General features: G+C 36.7%; 2 protein-coding genes across 3 annotated transcripts in view; both read left to right on the top strand.

The window, feature by feature from the left end:
• sned1 (sushi, nidogen and EGF-like domains 1) overlaps positions 1 to 10,530 on the top strand; it is a 29,102-nt gene extending 18,572 nt beyond the window's left edge. Inside the window, exons 19-32 of the mRNA XM_026263982.1 lie at positions 1,261 to 1,374; positions 1,575 to 1,691; positions 3,071 to 3,358; positions 3,508 to 3,691; positions 6,189 to 6,301; positions 6,384 to 6,662; positions 6,739 to 6,871; positions 6,955 to 7,037; positions 7,524 to 7,622; positions 8,034 to 8,150; positions 8,394 to 8,481; positions 8,594 to 8,685; positions 8,825 to 8,855; positions 8,936 to 10,530. Of these exons, the coding sequence (XP_026119767.1) occupies positions 1,261 to 1,374; positions 1,575 to 1,691; positions 3,071 to 3,358; positions 3,508 to 3,691; positions 6,189 to 6,301; positions 6,384 to 6,662; positions 6,739 to 6,871; positions 6,955 to 7,037; positions 7,524 to 7,622; positions 8,034 to 8,150; positions 8,394 to 8,481; positions 8,594 to 8,685; positions 8,825 to 8,853 (1,736 nt within the window). The 3' untranslated portion in view covers positions 8,854 to 8,855; positions 8,936 to 10,530. The remainder of the gene's footprint in view (positions 1 to 1,260; positions 1,375 to 1,574; positions 1,692 to 3,070; positions 3,359 to 3,507; positions 3,692 to 6,188; positions 6,302 to 6,383; positions 6,663 to 6,738; positions 6,872 to 6,954; positions 7,038 to 7,523; positions 7,623 to 8,033; positions 8,151 to 8,393; positions 8,482 to 8,593; positions 8,686 to 8,824; positions 8,856 to 8,935) is intronic.
• A 3,618-nt stretch (positions 10,531 to 14,148) lies between these two features.
• Positions 14,149 to 25,120, top strand: part of ryk (receptor like tyrosine kinase) — a 61,190-nt gene continuing 50,218 nt past the window's right edge. For both annotated transcript variants that reach the window (XM_026263990.1, XM_026263994.1), the window contains exon 1: positions 14,149 to 14,777. In XM_026263990.1, the coding sequence (XP_026119775.1) occupies positions 14,558 to 14,777 (220 nt within the window). In that variant the 5' untranslated portion in view covers positions 14,149 to 14,557. The remainder of the gene's footprint in view (positions 14,778 to 25,120) is intronic.

Genomic DNA, 25,120 nt, shown 5'->3' on the forward strand with positions numbered 1-25,120 from the left:
GGCACGTGGGAGAGTCCCACCAGCAAGAGGGTTCCATGGTCTAATGAGATCAAAAATCAAGCATAGCGATAGTTCTGGCAGGTCACGTTAGTCAAGCTTGCATCATCTAACTCTCAGCTGATCCACATCTATCTATAGGGATATGACACATATCACAGCAGCCATACAGTATATAATGTCCTTCAGTATTATCTGCAGCTTCGTGTTGCTCAATAGCTAATTACCCTCCTACATCCCAAACCCCTCCTCTAGACCAGTCAGGATTTCGCAGGATAGGCTGCATGGATGTAGAGGGAGTTCTTGCCCAGAGCAGAACCATACTGCCAGTTCAAACTGTAGGCTAATTGTCAATTATCCTTGACGATAGTAGTCCTGACAGAACTGGGTTTTTGGCCAAGTTAACACAGTGTATAATCAGAAAAACACCTTCCCTAATTGGTGAAAAACATGGTGGAGATTCTTCCCTGCAGAATGGCTAAAAGACTGAATGAAGGTAAAAGATTAAAATGAATGCTGGAAAATACTCAGAAATCAAGAAGGAAAACCTGATGGAGTCTGCAAGACACCTACTGGGTTTTCTTGGGAAAAGGCCTTCGACTCAGTCTCCGTGTAACCTGAATGGGGAAAAACTGCAGTGGCCAGATGTGCAAATCTAATGCTATTCACACAGACTCAAGGCTGTAATTGCTGCCAAAGGTGCATCTGCTAAACGCCAACACTTGGGTACTTATGCAAAACATTTATTTGTGAGTAATAACTGTAATAACCAATCTGTAGAAAACTGTTTTCGCTTTGACATTAAAGAATATTTGTCTGTTGATCAGTGTAAAAAAAAAAAAAGTTTAACAGTTTAACCAGTTTAACTATCTCTGACAGTTTATAACATCATAACTATACTTTTTATAGACAATTATTTTGCAGCCTTAAACCATATACCTGAAAAAGGAGAGGGTCTTTGCAAACACCAAATTGTGCTTGTAGCTTAAATGGCAATAATATAAACTCAATAACTTACATAAAAATGCGCTAAAATATGTTAACTATAAAAAAGAAAAACAACCCTGTTTTTGTTGAACCTCGATTCCCAACTCATTTTCCAGCTTGAACCTGCAACTGTTTTTGTCATTCTGCGTAATCTGCTTTCCCCTTGATTCTGATTTACACTAAATTTAATGTGATACACAAACACTTCACACCTACTTTATCATTTACACTGATACCATCTTGTGATACAGATGTGTGTGTTTTTTTCTTCTGCAGAACAGGATGGATGCGAGCCAAATCCATGCTTGAATGGAGGTGTATGCCGAGGCTACAGGAGAAACCACCTGTGTGTGTGTAAAGAGGGTTATGTTGGAGACCGCTGCCAGACATGTAGGTTAACCATTAATAAATATTACTCCTGAAAAAGTGCATAAAACATATCAAGGATTGAGGGAACTACGAGAAAAACTTTAACTGCCTGTGTACCCTTCCACTTTCCGGAAGTCTGAGGTCGTTATATTGGTTTTGTAAATTTGTCAGATAGGGCGCTTTCAATGTAAGGTCTCAATTGGTCCTCTGTTGCCGTCTAGTGGAGAACCCGTGTGTTCTGCAGCCGTGCGGGAACCGAGGCGTCTGTTGGAGTGAAAGAAGGGGGAACTACAGCTGCGCCTGCAGGGTGGGCCACACAGGGAGAGATTGTGAGAGAGGTCAGCTCCTGATCTTCCATTATTCAAAATCAACCCATATCCATTCATTTTATTTAAGTGGAGGCTATCTAGAAAAGAAACTAGATATTAAGAAGAATGGAATGCAGAGTTTGTGTTTTTACTGGCAAAGTGATTTGTTAAATTGCTTCCAGACCAGGGAAGTTATTAATTATTTGAATATATGGAAAGTTTGTTACTTATTACAAACGTAAAATATGTGCATTCTTTGGAATGTATTTGGTATGCATTTACTGCATTCATAAATTAATTTTCCTAGTTTAGAAAAGTGGCTTCCACTTTTTAAAAACAATTTTAAAGTTTCCACAAAAATCTAATTAAGTAACTAAAATTATTTTACATCATTAATTAAAATGAATTTAATTTAATAATATAATTTAAAAACTGAAAGTTACAAGTTTTCTTAGCTGAATGTTCTTCAGGGATCCCATTTATTAAACCAGTGAATGTATATGATATTTACAGTTGTTCTTGATATATTGTTCAAGCTATTTATTTAATTTTAAAATTTCTAGAGAAATGTAAATTATTTCATAAAATCTTAAAAAGCTAACCCTAACCCATCTTTAACATTTTGTGGAGTATATTTTGAGTACAGTGTGAAAATCAATGATTATCGGTATTTATGATAATGTACTTTTGATGATTTTAGTCATTATACTTTCCATTGTTACACCATTTCAATTTGAATTTGGGTAGTAGATGCTGGTGATTCATTATTTATTAGACTTTTTGATTGTACAATAAGGATAAATATAGGATCCTATATAATTCATGTTCTAGTCATGGGTAGCTAAATATTATGTAGTAAATAGGTGGATGTGATGATTTGTATACAAATGGACATTTTCCAGAATTTAAATGGAACACTGTGTTTTTAGTGATTGAGCATTGGGTAATTAGTAATGATGTCAATAGAATTTATGATTTTAAAAACTGGGTGGAGGGATTGAACTGTTCAACCCAATGAAGAAGGCCTTGAGCTGAAACGTTTGTGTTTTGACATTGGTGATAAATGTAAGACCATCTAATTATGTAAAAGAATGTAAAAAGAAGATTATTTTTGTGAGTGCGGGGCATGGTCTCATGTGCTAAATATAAAATATTAAAACACCATGGACATTTGATCTAGAAATCACTTTTAAAATTAAGATTAAAAAAATTTAATTGGGTGAATTAAAATATTTTATTTGAGTTGTTTTAACTAAAATAAATGCTTGTTTTTATTTTAAATCATCTTAAGACATCTTGGGGCCCCATTTAAGGTTTGCTGATGTCCCCTGGTGGGCCACAGCCCGCTAGCTAAGAATCATTGGTTTAGAAGGTATTTGATTTATTTATAATACTTTCACTGTTCCCAGACCTGTTGCCTCCATCTGGCCTGCATGTGTTGCGAGTAGAAGAAAATGAAGTCGAGTTACGCTGGGATCAGTCAGATGCCACTCAGAATTTAATCAGCGGATTTGCTGTTGCCTTTGCTCCTATTGGTCGTGGACCAAGGAAGACAGACTTCCTGGAGAAGCAGCATTCTACCTATGTACTACAGGGCCTGAAGCCCGGACAGCTTTACAACATCTCCACATTCTCCGTCAAACGCAACACCAACAGCAACGACATAAGTCAGCCAGCTTTCGCTCTCATCCGCACTAGTGAGAGCTCCCAATTTTTCTTCTGTACCTACATTGTGATTTTGTCACATCCTGTTTCCTTAGCACAATGTGACAGCAGGATTATGCTGAACTAACATGTACATGTAAAGTATTCACTCACATACTCTTCTTTTCCTGTTCGGTCGCAGGGCCACGTAAGGTGGAACAGCTGGAGGTAGTGGATGTGTCGTCCTCTCAGGTATGGCTGCGGTGGCTGGTTCATGTTGGCCGCCAGGCAGCGATCAGTCAGTTTCGGGTGTCTCTGGTGCCTGCAGATGGTAGCGGACCTCGCACAGCCGTGCTCAATAGCAGCGTCACAGAGTACTCCTTCAGGTCAGTCGTGATGACACAGAAAAAGAAACACACAGGTCTGCAAATAGTTTGCATAGTCTTAAGAGAATGATCTAATAATTGGCCCATCTAGTCTGTTACAGCCTTCAAGTGCAGTCTCGTGTTATGAGTATTGTGTTATGATGATGATATAATTTTTAGTTGAACTTAAGTAATTTTGAGTTTCTAATTACTTACCACATAGCTGAACAAAATTAGCCTAACATCGGTTCCACTAAGAGTACTGCTTTCTTTACATATACCATATTGACCCGAATATAAGACGACCCTGATTCTCTCTCTCTGTAAAACTTAAATTCCTTTCATATGGTATATTTTTCCTATTTTAATTTTTGTTTTGAAAGTATGGTAAATACTGGTAAAATGTCCCAAAAATAATCACATTTAAAAATATACACTTTTTGATATACCATAAAAATAACAGGTAGGCCATTTGAATTATAGAACATTTAGTCCATCCATCTCATAGTAGCCTACCAAAATGTTATTAACAGTAGAAGTAAAATCTTATTGTAGTCTTCAAATCTGGGTACTCTCTTATGTTTTAAAAATACTTACAGAGAAAGTTTGGTCCCATCAGGCTAATGACACTCATGAGTCATCCCGCTGTGAGCTTTTTCTTTTTCTTTTAGTGATCTTTACTACACACATTACATTACGTATTTCATGGCACACTCGTTTTGTGCGTTTTAGCACCACCTATTTTCGTGGGTGTATTATTGACATGTCAAAGTCTAGACCCTGTTTTTTCAGATGTACAAGTGCATCTCAATAAATTAGAATGCCGTGGCAAAGTTAATTTATTTCAGTAATTCAACTCAAATTGTGAAACTGTGTATTAAATAAATTCAGTGCAAACAGACTGAAGCAGTTTAAGTCAGTGGTTCTTTTAATTGTGATGATTCTGGCTCATCATTTTAACATTTAACAAAAACCCACCAATTCGCTATCTTAACAAATTAGAATATGGTGACATGCCAATCAGCTAATCAACTCAAAACACCTGCTTTTGGCCCGAGAGTGGAAACGCACTGCTATTTTGGCCTCTGTGCTACAGGTCCGAGGCTATTAGCCACGCCCAGCCAGTTTAAATACTTGCTCGCACTGACCCAACAGTGGCAAAGTAATCACACCTTTCACAAGGAGGGTAAGCCACAAACATTCATTGCCAAAGAAGCTGGCTGTTCACAGAGTGCTGTATCCAAGCATGTTAACAGAAAGTTGACTGGAAGGAAAAAGTGTGGAAGAAAAAGATGCACAACCAACCGAGAGAACCGCAGCCTTATGAGGATTGTCAAGCAAAATTGATTCAAGAATTTGAGTGAAATTCACAAGGAATGGAAAACTTCATAAGCCACTCCTGAACCACAGACAGAGTCAGAGTCGTCTTACCTGGGCTAAGGAGAAGAAGAACTGGACTGCTGCGAAGTGGTCCAAAGTCCTCTTTTCAGATGAGAGCAAGTTTTGTATTTCATTTGGAAACCAAGGTCCTAGAGTTTGGAGGAAGGGTGGAGAAGCTCATGAAGTCCAGTCTCAGTTGCTTGAAGTCCAGTGTTAAGTTTCCACAGCATGTGATTATTATATGTTACCTGCTGGTGTTGGTCCATTGTGTTTTTTGAAAACCAAAGTCACTGGACCCATTAACCAAAAATCTTTGGAGCACTTCATGTTTCCTTCTGCTGACCAGCTTTTTGAAGATGCTGATTTCATTTTCCAGCAGGATTTGGCACCTGCCCACACTGCCAAAAGCACCAAAAGTTGCTTAAATGACCATGGTGTTGGTGTGCTTGACTGGCCAGCAAACTCAGCAGACCTGAACCCAATAGAGAATCTATGGGAAAATAATGTCAAGAGGAAAATGAGAAACAAGAGGCCAAAAAAATGCAGATGGCCACTTTCAAAGAAATCTTGGCTTCCAGACCACCTCGGCAGTGCCACAAACTGATCACCTCCATGCCACGTCGAATTGAGGAAGTAATTAAAGCAAAAGGGGCTCCTACCAAGTACTGAGTACATGTACAGTAAATGAACATACTTTCCAGAAGGCCAACTATTCACAAAAAAAAAATGTAAATTTTATTTATTGGTCTTATGAAGTATTCTAATTTGTTGAGATAGTGAATTGGTTTTGTTAAATGTGAGCCAAAATCATCACAATTAAAAGAACCAAAGGCTTAAACTATTTAATTCTGTGTGCATTAAATTTATTTAATACACAAGTTTCACAATAATAATTGAGTTGAATTACTGAAATTAATGAACTTTTCCATTTATATACTCATATGTATGCACAAAATAACAGTTAAACAGTTAAAATGTGTCATGGGAGAAGTTTCAATTACACTTCATCACTGATTTCAGCCCTCCAAAAGACCAGTGTCTGAAGTTGTTGCATCACTATGTTTTGAGATCATATAAAGGTTTCAATTATGAAAATGAAAGACACATATTTTACTGATTAGTTGTGTGTAACCCACAGCACATTGCTCCCAGGTCAGATGTACACAGTAGATGTAGTTACACAGAGTGGTCTGCACCCTGAAGACCTGCCATCAACTAGCAAATCTGCTGGGCCACTGCACTTCTGGACCAGTGAGTCTCTCTTCAGCTCTGTGTTACAAACAGATACACCTCTGTAGTAAGTAACATCACATTATACTGTTCTCTCCACCAGGACCACTTCCACCTCAGAACCTTTCACTCTCCCATATCACCACCACATCTGCTCGAATCACATGGGACCATCATCCTCGGAATCTTCCAGATGGTTTTGTGGTCAATATAACTCACGGCCTGAGCACCCGTAGCCGCTACCTAACTGATGGACGTTTAGGGACTTATACACTACGAGACCTGACTCCAGGACAACATTACCGACTAGCCCTCACTGCTGTGCGCAAAACAGGCCAGGACAGCATTCAGAGCGTCCCTCAACATCTAGCCTTCACTACACGTGAGTCGCCGATATTTAAGATTGCTGCTTGTCTGCTGATGTCATGGGACCCATCTTTGTATCTTGTATTGCACAGTTCCAGTTGCAAAGGGCCAAAGCCGAGGTGACAGACCTAAGGGAGGACAGGACTCCCAGAGAGGACAGACCTTGACACAAGTTCAGGATGGAGGCACAGATGAACACACAGAACTCCTTGAAGAGCCACAAAGGTACAGATGCAGCAATGCAATTAGAAACGCAATGCTAGGAAGCCATAGAATAATGAGCTCTGTGTGTTTGTTTTCTCTTTCAGATATACAGAGCTAATTGACGGAAGAGGGAGAATTACAGCTAAATTTACCAACCTTCCACAAAAAACCATCAGACACCGCACAAGTCAGTAATTATTTCATATATAATGGTAATGCATTCTAATTTTAAAACACTTGTTTTTTTTTTTTAGATTTAAAAAATCTGCTAAATAAATAAATTTGTGTGTTATTCAAGTGGTTTCAAAGTAGGAAACTTTACAAAATTACAAAGGGTTGTCATAATTAACATTTCAACGCAGGATAATAAATACAATAATTTTTTCATCACATTTATCATATTTGATATTACTTCTACTATATATATATATAATTTGCTTCAAAATTGTAAGTTATTTATTTATTTATTAAATGAATTAATTTTGAGGTAAAAGGACACTAGGGCAGCATTAAGCAACATAATATGGTATTTACACTTTTTTATAAATTATAAATGGATCACTATATATATATAAAAATAACCTGCCTTGACATTTTAGGAAGGGGTCCCTTGCATAAATAATATTTTATTAAACTTGATTTTTCAATTTCTTCCGTTGTATCTTTTAAACAGGGCCTGAACCACCAATCAAATTAGAAAAGATGGAAGAAACCACCAATAAGATAAGTCTAGCTCTGGAAATTCCTGAAGAAGGGACAAAGAGTAAATCTGGTAGGTAATTTTCCAATAAAACTCTAGAAAGGTTATTGTTAGACAAGTGAAAATCACTGATTAACTTTAGATAGGGAGTTTGTGGCTCTTAAAACAGGACAATGTTTTAACAGTTGGTGGTATTCAAACTCTCTAATTGGTCCAAGCTGAAAGAGAGACTGTGGCATAATACCACTGCATGTATTCTGACAGTCACCATAAACAAACCGCATCTATCAGCAATCTGTTATGGTTTCAGCCCCACCAAATGTGACTTATAGCTGTTTAAATACGCATATTTATGTGCATGTGATTGAGCAGCTAAATAAACCCAAACATGAAAAAGCAGAATGCTAGCCAATGTTTAAACTTTTCACGTAGCAAAGCATTGTGTTTATGTGTTTGCATCAAAAACATTTCATTAAATTTCAGAGTCATCCCAAGACTGCAGAACTCAGCCCTGCCAGAATGGTGGAGCATGTGCGCAGATCAACGAGTCGTTCAGCTGCAACTGTGCCGCTGGTTTCAAGGGCAGACGGTGTGAGCTATGTTAGTATAACCACGTCTGTTCCTTCACAAGCATACAAACACAAACCCATGAATACCTTATAAATTAGAACTAAACTCGAGTTGATTTATTATTGTTTTAGTTTATTATCGATTCATTAACCCACCACCTAGACACCAGGATTTTTAATTTTAAAAGCATCAGTCTGAAAAACCATAATCTTAAATTGCTTTGCCTGTAATAAGATCTATAGTCATCTCCAGTTTTTGTATATTTTCATTCAGATTGTCAGCGAGTATCTCACCCATGTACTCGCCTTTACTCCGAAACAAAGAGTGTGCCTGTGTGGGAGGATGGTGTCTGCCATTATTTGTAAGTGTCTGCTCTCTGGATATGTCTATGGTCCTGTTTTGCTCCAGTCTGATCCAGTAGTTGTATCTCTTTATTTATTTATTTTTTGCTGAGTACCTGTTTTCACCCTCAGGTACAAAAGGACATACAAAGTTCAGCAGGATGTCTGTTTTAGAGAGATCTGTGAGCCTTTGCTGCCTAAGAAAGGACAGCCTAAGACTCCAAGTACGTATCAACGGCAGTTCTTCCTGGTTCCACTACTAGTACTAGTACAATGGATGTAAATGTGGTGGAAATGACTTCACGATTTAAATCATGGAATTATGACAACCTTTAAACAACCCTTTTTCCTCTCTCTCATCAGACAGAAGAACTCAAAAACAACAACAATAGTGGTGAGTATATTATATATCTCTGATAGAAATGGACACAACCATATTGTCACATACTGAATGTGTTTTTTTTTCTGTTTTAGGAGGCTGAACCAATGACAACTTTGGGGAGTAGCTGCTTCTCTCAGTCTTAGTTTAAATCAGGATACATAACCGTCATTGTTCACCCTTTCTTCCATCACTGCTCACATTCATTGGCTGCGTTGTCCTATGGACGCTTATTTGTTCATTTACAGCTCCAGGGCCATATTCATGAAAATTCTTAGTGCAGAGAGTAGCTCTCAGTGAAAAGTGAGAAGTTTCCCCTTAATATTAAAGAGAAGATCCTAGTAAAGATAAAACTTATTCACAAAGCATTTTAAAAGAGCTCTTACAGTCAAAAAGTGTTAGGAGTAGTGAGGAGGACTCTTAAAAGTTTCTTTAGTGTTGGAGACAATGAATGACAGTGACTTAATATACTAAATTAGATCATGTTTGTGACCCATCTTATTTAGAGACATGACAACTATATATACATTGCTTAAGAAATTTATAAGACCATCACCCACTGTGTGGTTTGCACCACAGCTGCCCTAAACTAAAAGTATTGATGATTGCGGAAATGATTTTTTATGTTTCTGTAATGATTAATCTGCCAGTATGTGTAAGCGCTTTAGTCACAGTAGTATTTCTAATGCTAAAATAGAATTATTGTTGGGATTTAATGAATTCGAAGATAGATCACACAAAGGTTTCTTGAAAAGCAAGTCTTTGTGGAAAAACTAGAAACTATTTGGAAGTCAGTAACAACAGAGACCGTGGAAACATATGTAAAACCAATGGCAGCAAGAATGAAGGCTGTTTTCAAGGTGAAAGGAGCCCATATCAAATAAAAATAAAATATGTTTTTTTGTTATGTGTGAATACTAGAGTAATACAAGACTGTTTAGTTGTTTCAGTTTATTTGCCCAAGTTAGTTTTGAAAATGTTTTTGACAGATTCCAAAATTATATTTGTTTTCTCAATTTATTATAACAGGAGGTCTAATAAATTGTGTGTGCATGTATATTTATATAACTGTAATTTCAAAGTGAAGGCTTATAATAGACCCTATTAAAGTGTTCTTTTTTCTTCTTCTTGGACAGCCAATCACAGTCTTCAGAAGAATGTGTCATACCTAGCCATGGGGTCAGTCCCACCTCCTCACTAAGACGAAAGTCTTTGTCTATTTTTTCACTCAGAATTGCTCTCAGACTGGTCCTGAATTCCTCTTAAGCTACAATTCTTAGTTGGAAATTTTTCAAGATGAATTGGGAGCTTTCTGAGAGGATTCTTAGAAGAATGCGGGCTGAGATCTGTAGATGACCTTGACCATATGATTTTGGAATTATCTGCATCAAATAGCATACCTCAAATGTAAATATTACGTGATATTGACATGCAGTGGCCGTCAAGTCCCTCAGGGAATTTTTTTTTCTTCTCTGTTGCCTGAATTGCCTGTTCAGTCTCCAAAACCTACAAGTATTTTCATTCAACAATTCATTCAAGCCTGGTTCTCTCCTACAGCAAGTTCATACAATAATAATAATAAATGTCATACCATTGTTTCTGTTTGCATAAAGGAAAACTTTCTGCCAGCTACCATGTAAATAGTGTTTATAGTCGGTTTTTTTGTTGTTGTTGTTGAATATTTTAATAATAAAAATGTTAAAACTTCGTGGTCTCTTCACTTTTTGAGGAAAAAAAATAAAAACTTCATCCCAAATGACACACTGTACACTATGGACTCATACACTATGTACTTACGCACTATTTACTCAACTTTGTAGTGTATATGAATTATATAAGGTTATTTTGTAATTCATAATCATAGACTGTAAATAATCGGAGTCTGATAGCCCCTCACACTTCTTTAGCGCATCATCCGGGTTTAAAGTGTACTTTTTCTTTTTGGAATTTTGGTGTTAACGCACTACCCACACTATACTATAAAACGTCATAAGTACGTGATTTGGGACGCACCTAAAGCCTGTAAAAAATAACAAAATGTTACCTCTTCCCAACAGGGAAAACCACCAACAATCAAGAATCTCTCACACACACACAAACACATAATTTGCTGTTATACTCCACATAACTCCATATACAATCCGATGCTAAGCCTTTTTTTGCACAGGCCTATCTAATGGTCCCCCCTAGTGATCAACTGTAAAAATAACAAATTTTACGTCTTCCCAAAAGGGAAAACCACAATCAAGAATGCATGATTATATGGTGTCATGGCTTTGCAATCAAAAAATGTTGTTATAATGGAAGTCAATGGGGCACAAACAGCCACCAACAGTAAATGAGGGAGAAAAACTTAAAATCTAATGCTGCACAAAAACTAACAATGCATCAAAGCCATTCTTGTTACTTATCTTTGACATGCCCAAGATTGTGATAAAAGGTAAAAAAAAAAATATCCAGTCCACAATCACTTTTTAAATTGAAAATATGTAATTTTGTGTATTTTTTCCCCAAAATCAGTGACATCATTTATGAACTCGGTAATTAAAGAGTTAAAATCTTGGATTTTTTTTTTTTTTACATTTGGTAGTTTTGATCAGGACTGAGGTTGACTAATAGATTTATGCAAAAGAAATTGAAAAGAAATATATTTATCTGATACATTTTTACAGCAGTTTAATTTAGTGGATGTTTTCATCCACGAACATAACGAAAGGGTAGTGAATTTGCCCAGAGTGTACCGTTGAATTTCAAAGCATTTTCCCAAAATATGGGTCAAAATAAGATTTCTCACCAAAAATCATTCCATTAGCTCAAACACAGAGAAAGTTGTGGCCAAAATGAGACTCAACTTTACCCCCTAGTGGACGAAAACGCCCCCAACAACGCATAAGGGTTAAAGTGTACTTTTAATTTTCAGTGTTAACGCACTACTCACACTATTTATACTACAAAATGTCATAAGTACGCGATTTGGGACGCACCTAAAGCCTCGGGTGTGAGGTGATAATATGAAACTGTAAAAAAAAAAAATTAAAGGATTTTTAACAGGTATACGTTAGTGGTGGGCATTCTTATCCAGAAAACAGTTTATAGTTTTAGGATAAATGACCAGTGAGGTTTTGCTAGTACCTTAACTGCCACAAGGTGTCGCTCCATTCATGAGGCAAAATTTCCTGAAACTGTTAGTCTTGCTTTGGAAATATCATGGATGTGGCTCACTGAACTTAAAGTCTACGGTCCCAGGTAAGCGGTGACACAGGAAGTAGATGGCTACGGATGTCAAATTCCTGATCTTATTGTGTCTTTGAAGAAAGCATTTACACAAAAGATTGGACTGAAGTTACTGCATTTATGTCATTAGATGAGATTAGATTGGATTCAGTTTTATTGTCCTTGTGCAAAGTACAACTACAAAGAAAGCCAATTAAATAGTTAGCTCTGACCACAATCTCAGAAAAAAAGCGACAAAAGCTGTCACTGCGGTGGTATCTTTTAAAAAAGGTACACTTTAGTACACTTTAGGTACTAATATGTGCAAATATACAAGAACCAATAGGGAACCCTTAGGTACACATGTAGATTTATTTATTTTTTTTATCACCCAACTGACAGCTTTTGTACCTTTTTTTTTCTGAGTGCAGAAATGCAAATAACAATATGTCTATAAATATGAACATACATTATACTTTCATGTTCTATAAAAAGTGTATAAGTATGAGGTTGCAAAAGCAGCGACCAGCTCAGTGCAAGAGACAATGGATACAAACGGAGAACAAAATCTTATAAATGGGATAAAGTCTATAATGAGCTTTATGATGGTTTCTTTGCATTTTACAAACAACTATTTGCAATTAAATGATACAAACTGATACAAAGGTTCTTGTACACCCATAAGAGATTTATCAAATTATTATTCTTAGTGTTATCATTGGAGAAATAGTAATAAAATTAAATCAGCCGTAATGATTTTTTTTTTTTAAGTGATATTAATATTAATTTCAGATATATTATGTTTGAGATAATATCTTCAATCCTTTTCAGGTCATAGATCCCACACTTTCTATTCCATAAAACTATTGTTGCTTAAGTAGCCTATATAACACTGCACTATTTTAATATAGCCTTATTACATACTTTGTTATGGCATTTTAAAAAGAAAAAAAAAACAATACTGATGTACAGAGCCACATTACATTTTAACTTTATACATTTTAATGTAGAGATACAATGAAACATTTAGATACTTTTGTTTCTTAACTTTTACTTTGGTTGAAAGCAGAAGTGGACAGTGAAGTATTTTAAAGTGAAAAGTGATGTGACATTCAGCCAAGTATGGTGACACATACTCAGAATTCGTGCTCTGCATTTAACCCATCGAAAGTGCACACACACAGCAGTGAACGCACACACACACACTGTGAACACACACCCAGAGCAGTGGGCAGCCATTTATGCTGAAGCCCCCAGGGAGCAGTTAGGGGTTCAGTGCCTTGCTCAAGGGCACATAAGTCATGATATTTCCAGCCTGAGATTTGAACCCACAACCCTAGAGTTAGAAGTCAACTAGAACTCTCTAACCACTAGGCCACAACATCCTAGCTGACTACATTATCAAAAAGTACTATACTTTATCAGAGTGTTTTTCTTTGGGAAATATATATATATATATATATATATATATATATATATATATATATATATATATATATATATATATATATATATATATAGTAATTTAAATAAAATAAATCATATTAATACATTTAATTTAATATATATTTAATATAATACAATTAAAATAGTACTTTCTTGTACTCAAGTAAAGCATTGGATTACTTTTACTTGAGTAAAATAACTAGATTTCTAAAATAAGTAGGCTATTAAATAATATTTAATATGAAACGTAGTGCAGTAAAAAGTCGGCTACAATATTATATAAATATGCTTTGGAATGTTGTGACGTAAAAGTTTTCTTAAGAAAAACACTGATATATTATAGACACTTGAAAAGTAAACACTTTCACAGCAGAGTAAAAAATGATTCACTTCTGTCGGCCTCTGGAAAGTTGAAAACTTAATATAGGATTTATATTTAACGCATAGTTTAATATTCCACAAAACATAGTTTGAAATCAAACTTATTTAACAAGCAATAACAAGCGTCGGTCAAAGCGCACAGTTGTCACCTGTCTGTATTACTATCATTACATCAAACCCACACCACGCCAGGAGCGCGCCCGTAAACGTCGGTGCGTGCGCGCACTAGTTTTAAATGCCCCCCTCCCTCCCTCCCTCCCTCCCCTCTCCCCCCAACCGCCCCTTTCTTCAATGAAAACTGAGATTGCGGCCAATGCGGGGGGGTGGAAAAGACCATGAAAGGACAGAGCTGGAGGACACTTTTAAAGGCTGTTTGTTTGGGATAGTATTTGTGGCTTGTCCACCGAATTTTTATTTTAAGAAATAGAAGATAAGGACTTTCTCCCTGGAGAAACACAGCGCTTTAACATCGTCCAACTGGTCCCTTCACAGAGATTGAGCGCGAGCTAACCGAAGTTAGCTGGACGGCTATCGGCGTCTGGTTTGAGGGGTCGACAGAGAGCGCCGTCGTCAAATCTAGTAGCATGTCGCCCTCGGGAAGAAGTAGCTCAAGCTTTGGATGAGGTTCCGTGGCGCAGTTCGATCTCAGAGACTTTTTAACGCGACGGTGGGTTGTGATGCTTCCGCCAGCGCGGGGCTCCAGTGGAGGCGCGGCGTCGGCGGTGTCCCGGGGCTGGACGCATACGGTACTGTGGAGACGAGGGGGTCTCTTTCTCCTCCTGCTTCTCGAAGGGGCCCAATGCCTCGCCAACCCGAGCAATGCACCAGGTATAAACAATAACAACAGGCCGAATGTGAACGTCTTCATGAGCGAGGAAGAGGTCAAGAAACTCCTGGGTGCGTATACTGTATTTCTCCGTCTGCTCAACTATTCCTGCTTTATCCAAAGTTTTGCTTGGAAGTTGGAACTAGAAGTTTTTGGCACTGTGTCAGACTTAATTGCGTCTAACTAACTACTAAAAGCTAACTCTTTTGTGTGTTTAGCATTCAGACGTACATAAGTAGTTTCAAACATGCTCACAAACTACTAAAAACTTTGTTGTACGTTAGTTATTAGTTACGTTAGCTCTCCATATGTTAGCGTTGATAGGCTAAAACAATCCTCGGCGTCCTTGTAACCTCAGTTTATTCTTAAGAAAAAAAATCGCTGACGTCAATATCCGTCCAGAAATGTTACAAAATGCGCATGTGAATAGTTTTTTGAGGTTATATTTCAGTATACCATTTAACAAGAATGAAAGACCATTGGGTTTGTCATTAAGTCGAAACTGGTTGCTTACAAGTTTTCCAAATGCTTTCCATGCTTGTTATATGGTGATTAGTAAAGTTCATATCACTCACGTGTACAAAATAGAGCAGACTTGTATGAGCAGATCTGAGTCATTCATTCTCATTTGTGTGTGTCAGAATTAGTTGACACAAAAGCCACACAATGAAGTTTCCCCTGCTTTATCTCAGACCAGTGAGTAAACACTGTAAATGCAAGGCACATTTAACCATGGAACGCATTTAGTTGCCACTGTTAGTATTTATATAGCCAACAAGTATTTAATCCAGTTCTTTAAGCTTGCAATGACAATCAGATATTTTTATAATCATATCACAGACTACTTGCATAAAATGCATTGTTTTTTGTTACTCTGTATCTCTCTTAGTATGGTGACATTTAAATGTCTAGTTTTATCATCACATTTCTGTATTCTGGTGAGTCAAATACAATGCACTACAATGCTGATTAAAAGATGTACAAATAAATGTAATCAAAAGCTTTTTGTATGTATTTGATACTCGTAATGGAAGGTGTGTACCATAGGTTGTTTCAGAATTATTTCTAAATGTGAGTAGAAGATTTTGTACAGCAGGTTTTTCAGCAAAGTTTGGATCATGTTGGGTTATTTAGAGACCTTAGAAATTCATGCATCAAAGTAGGCTTTATGGTGTTAAATAAGTGTGCATTTTCATACATTTCTCAAACTCTTGTAATCCTAATGGAAAACTATATGTATAATTAGGCAGTTAGTTAGCAACATGTTGTTTATGTGTTTGTTTATGTCTTAATGGCTCAGTTAAATATGTGCAGAATACAGTCCTCTTTCCAGACTAAAGGGCCAAACTAGATGTTTTGTACTCTGAATAATTTAATGCATTCATTGTTCTTGAAGATAAAAGGCTTTGGGATGCCCTTGATATGTTTGTATTCGGAGTAGATTTCTGATTCAGCACCACTGTGATTATTGCAGTGGGAATTGATTAGTGGTTGTTAATTGCTGGGTATTTGTGACTGGGCCTATAAGCAGTCATTATCATTGCTAATGTCACAGCGTAGTTAATGAAAGGGTTGGGGGCTGGAGCATCAATTTCCTACTGGAAAGAGGAAGTGGAGACAGGGGCATTTTGAAGCAGCCTTGTTTGAATTTGTTTTGAGGGTTTACCCTTTCAGCTCAAATTGAGAGTAATTTCTATTAGACTGAAAATAAAACAGAAATTATATGTGGCATTTATGTGATGTGATGCAAATTCTGTAGCTTTTAGCTTGAATGCTCAAACTGTGAATATTGCCACATGGAGTCTAAGGGTTCAAATGTAAAAAAACTTTTGCATTTGAATGCTTTGAATTTTGTAAATGATGTAAGCTAAGCAGATGTTCAGGACTTTTAGTTTTTGAACAATGTTGGTGAATTAATGGCTGATACCTAGAAAGAGCATGATGGCTGCTATAATGTTAATATATTTAAAGAATACAACTTAAACCTATTACATAATATTTTGTTTAAATTCACCAAAGGTAATTCAAATGGAAAGGGGTTTCTTTGAATGTTGTTAATAAGAATCCATATGTGACTGCACAATGTGGGATTATTTTAGCTTTTCTGAAATGCAAACAGATTTGAAAGATGGTTGTCCCCCTCTGGTCTCATACCTCTGTTATCCTCTGTAAAGCTGACCTGCATATTTTTCATCACGACTGGCTTTGGGAACAGAGCTTCTAGCTATGAGTGCCTCTTTCTGGGTTCTCTGCATTGATGTGTCTTTTCAGTGATGATTGATGAACTTTATGGTGGGCTTTTACACTCTTTGATGATCATATCAGGTTGTTATCATCAGCATGTTGCCTGTAGTTTTATGCGGGGTGCTCTGGCATTTGTCTTGTGATGGGCGCTGGAATGGAGCTCTTTAAAATCTATTTTAGGGGAAAATGGAATGGAGCTGTTCTTAAAAAAAAAAAAAAAAAACTCTCAATGTCATTTGCCCCTTCACTCTTCTGCTCCGGTGTTATTTTTGTTTTTGTGCGTTCTGGGATCCTTGAACCTACTCTGACTGCGTTTTGATCCTGAAGGTTTTATGTCATGTAGCATCAACTTCCCATAATAATTGTCAACAATCACCGTGTCATTCTCTGTTAATATGATTTTCCCCTCCTCTGTCTGGTAACAATGGGTGCTGCCAATCTTGGAGTCAAAACCACCTTGTTAAGCTGCAGTAGACTGAGGGGCCAGTTACACGACAAAGTTTTCAGCCAAAAAGGGAAACTTTTTATGTGTTTTGCCTGTTCATTTACATGCCAACGGTGTTTTGGGGTTCTGAAAATGCATATTTTTGAAAACGTGTTTCAAAGTGCACGTTTTTGGAAACTCCACCATTATCGTTTCTGTGTAAACACCCAAAAACAGGAATCTTTAAAAATAATGGTGACGTTATGCGTGTGTTGCAGTACGTGTCGATTTTAAAGGCAAGCACGAACAAACATAAATAACAATAAAGGAGTACGTGGTACTGTTGTTGCTGCTTAAGAGTTTGCTGACGCTTTTTCAGCAAAGTGTGGGTTTACTTAATCTATATTACAACCAATAGCTGAGATGCATCATATACAACATATAATCATAATTTCCCTACAGGTACGGTTTTCTAACAAGTTTACAGCACCAATTACTGGCCTGGTATTCTTAATATAGTGTTTTTTGGCAGTTTTAGCGGATGTGTGTAAACGCGAATAGTTTAGAAAATGTTGTTTATGTGAAACTTAAAAAAAAATGCAAAGATAAAGTAAATTAGTTAAAAATGTATGAACAATTAATAGTTCTTTTTGTGTGGCAGTGTAATGTTTTCATACTTTCTTTGCAATCTTGGAATAGAAACTAAATTTTTTAAAACTTTACTATTTTCTGTGTTTTTTTTTATTTTTTTATTTTTATTTTTTTTACAAAGTTGCAGATGGTTCACTTTCATTGAAAGTTATTGTCTCCACTTTCTACTTTACCTCTTATTTCTTTCCTCTTGTTTGTTTTTTTGTCATTTCCTGTCTGAACTTTCAGGAGTTCTGTAATTCTCTTCACAGATCTTAATCTTGTCCCCCTCCCCTCTCTCTCTTTTTTTCCTCTTTAGAACGGTCATAGCAAAAAACCTCATCCTATGCATGTTCTATATTGACTGATGTATGTGAAAAGAGATATCACTGCTGATTACAGCAAATGATGAAAGGCAATGTTTGATGTGATATTTACATTCGTATCACAATCTGCCCTCTCAGATCCTGAGTTCACTCATTATATCATGAAGTTAAACGCACTGGTGTCTTATGGAGACTGCTGGTGAAAGCCGTTTTTTGGTTGTTGCTAAAACACTTGTTTTCTATTTCAGATCCAGTTTTTGAACAATTGCTTTTTTTGTTTTTGGCAGTCATGTGCTGCCTTAGACAAATATAATTTAATTCGTTTCATTGATCTCATGACTAATGAAATTTTAGAAATAATTGGTTGTGGAGATCCGTATAACATGAATACTGATGAGCTGAGTTTATGTTAAGCACAGTCATCTCAGATTATCAGAGGAGCAAAGAAAGACGGTGAGAAGTAAAGATACTTTTCAATAAATCTTTTGGTAAATCTTTTATTTTTCAAATTTCTTTTTTAAGTTGAATTTTTTTTTTTTAAAGCTATGTTTACAGCAGTTTTTTATTTTCTTTTTTCTCCCTTGTAAGGATCTGTGGCTTTCCCCAGTGACATCACTACCTCATCTAGCCTCATGCTGTTCTAGTAAAGAGAGAAAGCTTTCACTCTCTCCTTCAGAGTCCCAAAAATCTCAACTATCCAGCTCTTCATTGCTAACAGACAGCGTCTGTGTCTGAGTTATTTTGGGGATTATTAGATGGCCTTGCACAGTATGGCAATACATGGAATGTTTAGGTCACAAAACACATCCACTCTGATTTACGATGTAAACTTGCTGCCTATGAAACATTTTTCTAGGGCTACAACACCTAATCGATAAAATGTATTATCAACAATGAAATCATAGACAACGATTCTCATTATCAATTTAGTCTGGTCTGCCCACAGTGCACAACTGCAGCCAGTCGCATCAAATTACAGCACTGAATAACACATTTCTGTGGAAAAAATGCATCTACAAATATTGAAAGAAACAAAATGAGCTCCTGTAAGAAAAGTATGTGATCCAAGCTGCCAAAAACGTGAAAAATCTTTATTTTAAGTTTCAAGGGTTACTCCACCCAAAAATGTTGATGCTGATGCATTAGCGTAATGGCTTGTCTGTCAGATGCTTTTACAGATACGTGTGTGCATCCTTGGCACAATAAACTTTTAGTTAACGGTCATATCCTTATCTGTAAATGTCACAAATTCACGAAAGCCTTTCCATTTTTTTACATAAAGGCCCGTCCTGACAGTTTGCGTTAACGTGTGTTAAACAGAGGGAACACAAAGAGGCGAGGGAAAGAATATTCAGCACAAAACCATTCATTTTGCTGAAATATCTGTTGTTTAACATTTATATCTAAGTTTAGAAGTCAGCATGCAGTGCGAGTAATTTATGAGAGTAGGAACTGTGAAGGGACAACAGTATGTAATTGTCTGAATATAAATATCAGATGCTTTTACAGGATAAAGAAATGACATTTCATGATTTTATTCATCTTAATTATCTTTGTTTTAAATTTTGATCTAGATATTTAAGGACTGGATTGGGGTGGAGTTTAAAACCCCCTGCGGTATATAGCCTACAGTGATGAACAAATTTATTAAAACAAATTATTGTAAGGTTTGTGCCACTGCTGCTCTTATCTAGCAGTTTTGGTAATTACCAACATATGTTTTAGCTTTCTGTATTGGTTAGACCTCCAATATGCGTATGCTTTTTAGTAACCATAGTAAGCTTTTTTTTTTTAATGCTATAAAATAATTGTTGCTGTTATCTGTGAAAGAAAGGCAGAAAAATTTGTCAAGTGCTTTATATTGTTTTTTAATTTTTTTTTTATTCTGAGACCCAATTTGTCAAAAAGTACATAAACAATGCAAGCAAGCATGTGAGCTCTTATCAAAGGCAAAGGAGGCCATTTTTGTTATGTGAATAAATTCGATTTAGTTGTTTATTTGTCAAATATTTGTATTTTCTCTATTCTGACGGGTGGTCTGATAAATTGAGCACATTTGTTTTAAAGACATTGGGCAGAATGTGGAATAGTGTGTTTTTGTCAGTACAATATTAAAATAAAGAAAATAAGGTGTTTAACCCGATTAATTTAAAAAATAATCGACCAACTTATCGATTATCAAAATAATTGTTAGTTGCAGCCCTGTATTTTTCTGTAAAAAGTCGAAACTCCTTGAAAACATGCATTAGACCGATGTAAAAATCGCATTAAGGGCGTAAAATATTCAGTTTCTGGTGAGTATCCTCTGGTAAAATTCACATTCCAGTGTCTTAACACCTTATTGGGGTGGTTTTAACCCGGGTACATGAAAATCAACATGTGAAAACTGTCTGTGGATTTGGCAACACTGACTTGGAGGGCTGCGCAGCCTGCGCACTTTGACTCCATGTTGTTTCAAGCGCATCATTCTGCACACGGGATGTGCATAAGCACTCTGTGCTGCTATCAATTGAGCCTTTAGTATTATACTTTACTTCGCAATCAAAGACTTTTTTGTTTTGTCCTATCTGTCATTAGTTGCTGCCTTTATTACTGTGCTATACATTTAAAATAAATATCAGTTCTACACTTAAATGTATTTACTTATTTTTTCATGAATGTATTTTACAACATTACAAAGAGCAATGTGTAAAATTTCACTAGATTTTATAAAATGTGATTTTTCTTGAGTATCTTTTGCTGTTAACCTAGTTTATAATGGTATTTTTATCTTATTTTTCATTAAAATGAAGTTGTCTATATGTTGTAGATTGTGTTTAAGTTACCACACCAAAGTGTGACGATCAGGTCAAATTTTACATTTATAAAAAAAAAAAAAAAACTACTGTGGTATTGGATCGGTATCGGCAGATACTCAGAATTTTCCATTTCAGATCAATTCTGAAAAAATGGTGTAGTTGCAATCGTCATATCCCACACCCCGAGTAGCAGCTCAGTTTTGATACAGTTTCTTGTATAGTTCCACTAGCCAAGTTTCTGATTTGGATCAAAGATCTGAGCTGAGCTCTTTGGTGTTTTTTCCAGAGCTGTCTTCATCTCACTGGTCTCGCAGTGTAAACCAGTCTTGAGGAGTGTTCTCCACTCACCAAAAACCTCAATATCACTGCCTTACTCTTGTCAAAAGAGATGTTGGCCTTTGTCTTTATCTTCAGCAGGCTTTTTCCTCTGACTCCATATTAGGAGAGACCTCAAGAGGTTGAGGTATTTGGCCTGGCCCAGTCTTTTATCAGTAGTTTCCATGGCAGCGTGAAAGGGAGGTGAGTGAGTTGCTGATTTAAATCAATGTGTTTATGCAGGGTTGATCCTGGCACAAACAGCAAGAATGGACATGTGACCGAATTTATAGTGTAATGAGGAGATCTCATTTAATGAAGTGTGTCCACTGACTCACCACAAAACTTGAGGGATAGTTAGAAACCACATTAATGTCAAATAGTTTTTCACGCTTTCATTATGGAAACATGCAGTAATCGACAAGGGATTGTATTTTTGGAAGGACTTCTGTCTGTGACTGGCAGCCTGGTTGTGTTTTAGTGAAGGTTTCATTTGAGTTTGAATATTATTTTGCATGACTTTGACAGCCATAATAAAAAAGACCATTAATAATTTACCTCAGATCTTACAAAGTAATTTAAAGAAAACAAGAAAGTTCAAATTGTGATCATTTTATTTTGTGGCTTTGATTTGTAAATTATTTTGTCATGTCTTGTCTGTTGAGTATACTGGGTCTCATTCTCTAAGTGTACATGTGCGCACATTTGTGCATGAAATGTGCATGCAAAAATTTTCTCAAACAAATCATAATTTACCAATAAGTTTTGTTAAATTTTATTCTTAATTCACAACGAAATGTAGGAACAAGCGAAGTCACATGCAAAAAATCAAATACTCTGGGTGGCCTTATAATCGGAACATTTCATCTTCTAGGGGAGAGTGGGGTGAGAAGAGCTAGTTTTTACTTGCGGTGTGTTTAAAGTTAACACATGGCAGTAATGGGTCCAACTTTGTACACCGTACATTGTACATGTGTTGCATCTTTGGGAAACATGACTTTGAATCTAAAATAAGCTGCTTTAAAAATATGGCTTTCCAAATAAAAAGTGGTCTCTTTACTCAACTTGCCCCCAGTGAAGGGGAAATTGAGCATAGGGAGAGGGTAAGTACTGTTTAACTGATTTTGCTGAAGAAAAAAACTGAACATCTTCAACTCCTGCTATATCAAAAGAAGATAAATTCAATAAATATTCAATAAATAAATGACTTCTTAAACTCCATTTGTGAGCCTTGTGATGTACTGGAGCCCTGGCAGGGAAATGCAAAAAACTTTCAATGGCCAATTTTCATAAGGCCAATTAAAAAATTTCTGAAAGAAAAAAAAATCTAATTCAACACAACAAAACGAAATGAAATATAATGCAGAAATACAGTAAAATTATACTTGCATAAAAGGGGTGATCAGCTTACCCCAGGGCTTTTGGCTTGAATTACCCCACTCCTGCTAATTAAATAAACTTGTATCATCCATCAGTTTAGAGCTAACATCATACTAGCAGTATAACCTCATATTATAACTTTCTAAATCACAAACACACATGTGGTATTTTTTCAGATCATCTTGGTATCTTGTTCTGACACAAGAAGTATGCGTCCTTGAACATAAAATCACTTTCAACAGCAAAAAAAAAAAAAAAAAATTAACCTAAATGTAGTTACCAATTGTTTCATGGGCCTCTCTCCATCACAGGGTGAGTAAAATTGATAATTTGACATATTTGTGGGGAAATCACCAATTTTGTTTAAGGTTGCCTGGAAACAATGTATGGCTCTTCTCCGCAGGCTCAAATCACCCTGCTTTCCCTTATATTTCATAATATACAGTGAAAAAATTATAGATTTATAGCTTAAGCTGAGAGGTTTCCTGCATATTGCATATGCATATGTACAGTTGTCTAATGAAAGGTTTGAAATCTGAGTCTGCATGAAACTTGTTTATTAGGATGCAACACTTGGCATTGCCAGTTGTTCAAGTGTACAATAAACTAGTCCCATTGAGAATAGGCTTATCACAGTGACTTTAGTTCTCAACTGCGTTGTACTGTGTTGCGGCTATAAACCAGCTTTGCCTTCTTCTCATATGAGTAAGCGATCCCTCCCTTGTTCGTGTCATAACCATAGAAGATTGTTTACTTAAGCAGCAGCTGTACTGCCATGTTGTTCTAGTGGAGGCGGAGAGTTCTGAGGATACTTCTTACGGAACAAGCTCTGTTTGCTTGACTGCGGTGGCAGCTGTAGTAGTAGGACTGGCTCATGTGGTTGTAATTAATGACTGGCACTGACTCCTTTTGAGCACCAAGCAAGATTCATTACCAAGCTGCCACAGCTCAGCCATGACAATCTGGAACCTGTCTCTTCAAAACAATGCATTTTCCACAGACTCAAGCCTAGCCGTCCAAGTGATTTCTCAGACCCTGGCCTCAGGAAAAGAAGGCCTGCAGGAAACTAATGTTCATTAATGAGCTGACAGCTGAATTCAGTGATGAGGCACTGAAAGAAAGGATTGTCACTGCTTTATAACTGATCAAAGAACCTGAAGTAAAGTCCAGCCGTGAGAATAAGCGAGTGGACTTAAAATGAAGTTAGGCATTTTACTTCATAATTATAGTGCTTTGGTATGCTAATTCTGGTGGTTCTGTGTATTTGGGCCTCACATTAGCCACGTTTCCACTGTCGGGGCAAAAGCAGGCACTGTCACTTCTGGCTTTTGATCGTGCCTCGTCAGTACTTCCTCGGGGGCCAACAGCTCGGTGAAAACCTTTGGCCAAAGCGGGCCAGCTGGGGCTAGAGGAGTGGTTATGAACAAAGGGCAGAGTTTCTCTGCATCTGGAGAGCGTCAGCCGGCGCGGATCATTTCAGAAATCTAACAGCTATAACATCAGATTTACACAACTTTTTAAAATAAGTTGAACTCAAAACTTACTTTCAGTCAGCAGCAAGTGTTTAAAATAACTTTATTTGATGTGGATAATAATCACCATACAAGGCAGAAATATTTATAATTGATGCAAAAGACTATGCACGATGGGCATTAACATTACCATAGTAAACATGGTAAATGTGACCACTTGAAGAAATCAGACATCAGCATCATGAACGTGTATTTATTTAGTAACAAGTACTGAATAAGCAGGCTATGTTCATAACATTTTATTTCTGTGTGACAAATTTTCAATCCTGATAAATTAATAAATTAGAAGCGGAGCTTCTGTCCCAACGGTGGAAACGCAGCACTATTTTGGCCTCGGTGCTACAGATCCGAGGCTATTATCTCCGCCTAGCCCATTTAAAGCACTGGCTCGAACTGGCCTGACAAAAAGCAGCTATTGACTCTCAGACCTTTAACGGATGCGTTTTGAATGCAGATAAAGCATTTTCTAGATGAACTTATTCTCAAGGTCATATGATTCTGTTGCGGTCACTTCAACTCACAGACTGAAGAAACAATTCATGATAACAGTATGCTTGGCTACCAACCGTCTACATTGCAAGTAAATCACACACATATGCGACTAAATCTTCAGTCTGGGTGACTAAATTATGTCTTATATTAGTCACCGGCTAATAAATTCTCAGATTTTACTTGTCAGTGTGTGAGTTGGAGGCTAAGGATAAGTTTAGCACCGATATGTTTTCACTTGCTGAACGCTCAGGCTTCAGAGTTTCACTCTGTCAA

Source organism: Carassius auratus, chromosome 6 (assembly GCF_003368295.1).
Source record: "Carassius auratus strain Wakin chromosome 6, ASM336829v1, whole genome shotgun sequence".
Classification (NCBI taxonomy): domain Eukaryota; kingdom Metazoa; phylum Chordata; class Actinopteri; order Cypriniformes; family Cyprinidae; genus Carassius; species Carassius auratus.